This window comes from Vigna radiata, chromosome 8, assembly GCF_000741045.1.
Source record: "Vigna radiata var. radiata cultivar VC1973A chromosome 8, Vradiata_ver6, whole genome shotgun sequence".
NCBI classification, from domain to species: domain Eukaryota; kingdom Viridiplantae; phylum Streptophyta; class Magnoliopsida; order Fabales; family Fabaceae; genus Vigna; species Vigna radiata.
This window is the reverse complement of record NC_028358.1, coordinates 34,989,710-34,996,567: the sequence shown is the minus strand read 5'-3', so window position 1 is coordinate 34,996,567 and position 6,858 is coordinate 34,989,710. Positions and strand designations below refer to the sequence as shown.

At 31.9% G+C, this 6,858-nt stretch overlaps 1 protein-coding gene across 3 annotated transcripts; it reads right to left on the bottom strand.

Moving 5' to 3' along the window:
- Window positions 1-596: 596 nt before the first annotated feature.
- Window positions 597-5,240, bottom strand: LOC106769673 (protein WVD2-like 3). Of its 3 annotated transcripts, none has more exons than XM_014655391.2 (7): window positions 5,110-5,240; window positions 2,369-2,936; window positions 1,910-1,989; window positions 1,695-1,788; window positions 1,543-1,614; window positions 1,312-1,422; window positions 597-1,105 (listed from the first exon to the last, which is right to left on the bottom strand). In XM_014655391.2, the coding sequence occupies exons 2-7, from the start codon at window positions 2,930-2,932 to the stop codon at window positions 866-868; spliced, it is 1,161 nt and encodes a 386-aa protein (XP_014510877.1). In that variant the 5' UTR covers window positions 2,933-2,936; window positions 5,110-5,240; the 3' UTR covers window positions 597-865. The 3 variants fall into 3 exon arrangements, with proteins under 3 accessions (XP_014510877.1, XP_022641022.1, XP_014510879.1); XM_022785301.1 differs by having other exon boundaries at window positions 5,068-5,180; XM_014655393.2 differs by having other exon boundaries at window positions 996-1,127.
- Between the last annotated feature and the right edge of the window lie 1,618 nt (window positions 5,241-6,858).

The following is a 6,858-nucleotide window of genomic DNA, read 5'->3' as shown; positions in this document are numbered from 1 at the left end:
CAGTTCTACTCATTATGACAGTATACAATAATTGTACCAATATCAAACACAAATCTGTTTGACTCTAAGAAAACTTTTCTTGATCAGAAAATCCTACAACGAAACAAGGTTTTAGAATATGCTTCCACAAACTAAACTACATCGATATGAAAGCAGCATCCCTTAGACCAGAAGTGCTGCTTTTACAAATGGGGTATCCTTTGTTCAAAAGGGTTTCTCTTTTGCCGTGCAAAAACAAAACCATACAAGCAATAGACATAACATTTTTATTTCTGCTTTCTACCGTAACTACTAGACATTAATGTCCCACCTAAAGGCAGAAAGCACTTGACCCTTCAGCAAAGTTGCACGTTATTCCTCTGGCATCATGGCCACAGTATGCCAATGTCAGTGATGTCACTGAAAGAAAGGAAATGGTCATCTAAACGGATGATCATCTTAATTTTAAACAAGGTTCCTTTATGTTGCATGTAATATCCATATACTCCCATAAAGTTGGAGGTGAAAATCGTAGCTATGGCACTATCTTATCTTTCGTACACTACTACTAAAACCCCAAACAGCTTTGCTAATGCGAGAAAAAGTAGCAAAAGAAATGGCAACAATGAAGCATAATAATTACTGCTAATCGAACAGCATTATTTGATGATGACTTCAAACAATCTGATCCTGGACTTCAGGCAGACAAACAAATGCTGAAATTGCTCTTATGAGCAATAGGATTTAATTTTACAAATAATTTGAAATAAATTACAAATAAACATTTTACTACTTACGCAATGCACACAGCAACAAGTGCCTTATAAGTTAAAGGAAAAACATGTTTGTTGGGAGAAACAAGACCACAGTCCCCAATACATATAAATTAGAAAATTGATTGTCCAGTTACTTTGGCCATATCAATTTCTTCAATATGATTGGCCTTGTTTTTTGGGTCACATAAGTCATTCACACCACTCTTAACATCATAGTTGTTGGTCTTCAGTGTTTGATGCTTTCTCCTTATACCAGCTCCTTTCTCCTTACCCCCTTCAGATAAATTAACTGCACCATTGTTGCTCTTTTGCCGGCCCAGCTTTGGAGATTTTGCTCGCGTGGCTGGTAGCTGACCCAGACATAATACTCAACTTTTGTCAAGCACAGAAGTTGAAAATATGTCTATGTAATTAGATCTTTCACAATTATAATGAGCAGTTTTTCAGTTACTGTTGAACTTTAGTTCTAGAGCTTAAGATGAATACAACATTGTTTTTCTTTTTTTAACCTGCGCCCCATACATGATATTATAACAAGTACAAGAACATTACATACCTTCTTCAGTTCAACCTTGGGAGGAGGCCCCTCATGGTAAAAGCTAGGCATAGGGCTTGCTTTAAAAGTTAAACTCTTCCTTAGCTGCTTGATAGCTTCCTCCATCTCTTCCTTAAATGTTTAGAAATTGATGAAGGAATTGGAATGAGAAAACAAACTTATGTTGTTAAAGAAAGTAACAAGTTGGCAATGTATTCCTAAGTTTTGAATATACAGGATAAAGTGTTGCACCTTGGTCCTTGCTTCACTTTGATTCTTCTCAGCTTCCATTGCTTGGTGCTTTTCCTCCAATTTTGTATAAAACTATGGAAGGGACCATGAACAAATCAATTTGAGGTAGGAAAACCTATTCAAACAAAGCTAACTAATACACAGGTTGTTACCTCCTTCCTTTTTTCTGCACGTTCAGTGGACCGAAACACAGGAGCAGAAGAAACAGTTGCCCTGGATTTGATGGACCGAACAGAAGTTCCGGTTCTTTACATTGTCAAGTAGTAATAGAAATTTCAAATTCTAAAAGCAAGGAGACCCATTGCCAAAATAAGAAAAAACATGACATGAGAATTTTGATAGTACTTAAACATTTTTAAGAGGATACATTGAAGCTAAGGAGCAAGTATCATCCTCATCAGGATGCTTCTTGTTATCAGGTTGCAATGGCTTTCTTGAAGCTAACAACTGCAAGTGAAAGCAGAGAAAATAAAAGATTTAAGACTAACTGTGAATAAATAGTAACAAGAGAAAAGCTAACCATAGTCAAATAAAATTTAATTTCATTTAATCGCGATGTTGTAGCAATCCTTATAAGTTATAAGATAACTATTTTACCATTCTGTAGAACCGCTTAATGGGATAGACATAAAAAGCTTAAGCTGTCTGGTTCTGAACTTTGTATGAATATACAAGAGATAATTTATAAACTTAAAAAGTTTTTTCTTCCCTGATGATATACTTAAGAAAGCACAGTGATAGAAGGGTTTATTTTTAAAACCTTCCACAAATGTAAAGATATCAGAACGATTAAAGATGGAAATAAATTTAAAACATTAGCATATACCTGATTCTGTTTAAACATATTGGGAGATAGCACGCTTTTTTTATTTAAAGATTTCCTCTCACTGTTGCCCTTGTCTTCTTCAAAAGCAGGACGAGTTCCAACCGAAGCACGCTTCTCGGTTGCTAAGGAAAATGGCTGTGGAACTGTGGGCTTGATTTGGGCACTGCCTGTACACCTGCTATGAATATTTCCAGCAGGAGGTCGTGATCCATTCTTCACAGTGTCTCGTGGCTTGTGTTTACCCCTTATTTTGTGGGATTTAAAACTTTTCTCACTGACAACATCCTCAGAATCTGAGGTTAACTTTTCCTCGCATTTTTTAAGATTATTGACATCAGAGACCTTAACAGAAACTTCTGTGGTGCATTCCTTCACTTCATACTCCTTTGCACTCTCCTCTGAACTATGATGTTCAGTTGTCTCGTTGATTTGTTCATAAGACTCTGTAATATTGTGATGCTCTCCTCCTGCTTCATGACCTGAATCATGGGAAACGCCATCCGAATATACTACGACATGATCTGGCTCCTTGATGATACAAATATCTGTATCTTCTATTCCCATTGCTCTATAGCAAAGAAATGTAAAAAGTATATAAATTAAATTGGCTGAAATGTCACAAATAATAAGGATAGTTTGTTTTAAAGTTCTCTATTACCATTGACATACATAACAGAAAAATAAGTACATGCATAATTGAGAAGGGGCGAAATCGGGATGTCCTTATTCAGTGGTAGCCCAAGGCCCCAATTTCATAAGCCCCAAAAAAAGACAATAGTCTTGTAGGATTCATTATTTTTTATATAATATAGATCAAACAATTGACTCATTTAAAAGAAAATTTGAGCAATATAATACATATAATAATATTTTTGGATTTCGTTTAGTATTGAAAGACTCGGTTCATTCTCAGATCAATACCTGAAATTACATTACAAACATCTATAAACTTCATCTAAAATATGATAATTCTTATGTTGATGGTGAAATTGAGTTTGAAGAATTAAAGTTCATTTGAGAGATTCTAACAATTAAATCAAAATCAAGTTTTATGATATTGAATTCTTTGAAGACATTTAGTTGTTTCAATAATGCATGGCATACCTTGTAAAATAATATTAACTATTCCTATTATTCTTGCACGCACTGAAAGAAGTTTTTTGAAATTAAAATTGTTTAAATCTTATTTGCAATCTGCTAAAGTAGATTGAATAGTGCTGCTCTAACTTCTATTGAGATATTTTAAAAATAATTAATATGAAAGAATTATTGGTGTTTTCGCAACAAAAAGAAAATACAAAAAGAACAATATTTATCAGTTTTCTCCAAGACACCAAAAATTTGAGGTCAACCCTGAACCTATTTTGGGTAGAAAGATGAGAAAAATTAACCCACAAAAGGTATGCGCCAAACCCTTTCAGAAGAACTTATCTGTAAAACAACCAAATAAAGAAGTCTTATAAAGAACACGATATTTTCTAAAAGTTCCTTCATGAAATCTATAATTACACATTTCTCTGACTTTGTTCGGAGAATTATCTAGATATTATCCTTGAAACTATTGTTCTCTCCGGGAAACATTCATTAGATTAGAACTATCTTCTCCTCACTACAACCACAATTGATTCTGACACTCACAATTTAAGCACTGTTACTACTAACATGCCTAAATGTAGTTATAAATTTAATAAACACAAGGCAAGATGAGAATATTCTCTAAAATCCTTAGTCGTTGCGTTCAACTACAAAAGGTGAAACCAAGGGGCAAAAGATTATTTTAAAACTCAAGAAATGAGCATCAGAAGTCTTTATGTAGGAAAGCATATGTGCATTATTTAACATAAATCATATGGAATAGAATTAATGGTCTGCCTAATTCCAGGCTTAAAAGCACTCAGATAAGCTAAAACATGTAAAAGGAAAGCCATCAAATTGGTTGGTGGTGTCTCCAATCAATGATTAAGACTCTAATAATTAAAAAATAAACAAGACATTATATGTGCAAGAAAAAAGATGGGTGTTAGCAAGGAGAATAAGAATAGCCCGGAATATTTTCTTTTTAAGTGTAACCAGGAAGATCATCCCAAGGAAAACATGTTGTGGTTTAGAGAAATTAAAATACATTGAATTTTCTCAAACTCCAAAATGAACGAAGAGAATATCTTACATAAACGGTGTCCACCGACAAATTCAATATAAACATAGATCACACGTGAAGAGCGTTTATAGTATATATTTTAAGTTACAGCAGAAATGGTAAAGTTTAAATCTCGATGGATTCATTATTTTTCCAAAACTGGATCAAAACATGCAAAGATTTAGGTGCAAAATGCTTCCCAGGAAAAGAACCAAAACCCAAAAAAGAGGGGAAAAAACTCAAACTTTGAATTATCTATACTTTGCAATAGAGAAACAATAAAGAAAAAGCGAATTCCAAAATTCAACATGTAAACAGATTTGCCTTCTTCTTCCTCAACCACATTAGACATTTTCTCAACAATTAAGTAAACCTTCACTTAAATCTTTTTCCTATCAACCAAACAGAGCAGGATTTCAAAAGAAAATCAACCCAAAGGGTCAATGAACCAGAAAACTATAAAAGAAATAATTGAACAACCCATTAAAGTAAGCAATAAAATAAAATAAAGAAGACACAGAAACAGGGAGTAGGAGGATCTCAGAAAGAAAAGAAAATGTACATTTTGAAGAATAGGAATGGAGAAGAGAGCAGAATGACTCACATTCTTAGTTGGATCTGGAAAGAAATAATGCAACTGTATTGATGCGTTGTGTTTTGAGTTTGAGTTTATGTCTGAGTTTTGTCCTGTACTGTGTATGTTGTGTTGTCGCGCGTTTATATCAGCCTCGTCGGTCACTCGCCGTTTCTTAACGGTGTTAAATTTCGTCTTTCCAATTTTGAATTTGGATTCTTCCACTTTTGTTGTGGTGAACAATTGTAAATAATTCTTTTCTTAAGCCACCCTTAATTTAAATTTAAATATTCTACCAAATACTTTTTGTCTTCATCTCTCTTTTTCTTTATAATAATTCATAGTGCAATGTTTAATCCCTCTCGTTTTTGTCTTTACAATTTGATATTTATGTACTTTTCTTTTCTCTTTCATTACCACAAAACCTCATAATTCATGCACTTTTTTGGCATACCCCTTTTCCAAGTCATTAGTTACCAAAATTACTGAATGCTACGTTAAAGTTCACAACTTTAATTTGAATTTAAATCAAATTTCGTAGAATTCAGTTTGAAAAAGTATTCTTTTTTTTTATGTCAAATTGAATTTTCAAGATAAAATTAAGGGTTAAATATGTTTTTCGTCCCACAACTATTGGTCGTTTTTGTGTTTAGTCCCTCTTTCAAACTATAATACAATTTAGTCCTTCAACTTTAGAAAACTCTTGGTTTTAGTCATTTTTACCAAATGTTTTTAACTTTATTTGCTGTTTCAAACGCATTTCTCAGTTAACCTTGAAGCAAAAATGTGTCAAACAGTATAAACAATCCAAATGCTATAATGTAACGTGCTTGAAACAGCAAATAAAGTTTAAAAAATTTGGTAAAAAAAGACTAAAACCATAGTTTTTTAAAGTTGAAAGACTAAATTGTACTATAATTTGAAAGAGGAACTAAACATAAAAACGGTTGGACGACGAAAATCATATTTAACCCTAAAATTAAATATTCGGTCTACTTGTGCGTTGTTATCCCAATCATTTTATTCATTTAAGAATTATTGGAATAATAAAAATTCCGTCATTTAACACCTGAAATTAGAAAATAAGTGGATCCTTCATTTATTTTATTTTTTTACTTAAAGAGAATAAAGCCGAAAACCAAATAAAAATAATCTATACCTATTCATTTTTCTTTTTTCAATTTTAGTTTTTAAATAACCATAATTTTAAACTAAAATAATTATATTTCTGTTTTTATTCTTTAAACAATCGTTAATTTAAATTTAACTGTTTTTAAATTAAAATAATTATTTTATCATTTGATTTTTTTAATTAATATTTATTTAAATTCAGTTTTTTTAATTAAATCAATTATCTATAATAAAAAAAGGACACACATACATCATGTATTTCCCGTGTTTCCAGTAACACTTTTTTGAACTAGCACTGAATCACCCAACTAAAAACCGAACACAACCTTAGGATTTAAGTTTTTTTTTTTTCCAATGAGTTTAGGTTCATTGCTAAAATCAAGATTAGGAGTATAAATCAAACAATAAATTGGAAAGTTGAAAAACACGTTTGACAGGTGCTTGATAAAATTCGTCAATAATCAACAGATGGTCCCCTCGTATATAAAAATATTAATTTCTATTATGTTTTATTTTTCCAAAAAAAAAATGTTGAAATCCGATATAAACATCATGCACAACTCACTTATATATAGAATTGCATCATAACGTGTATAAGAGTGGCAAAGTTTTATTCATTATACTAAATGAGTATATTCTACTAAAGAA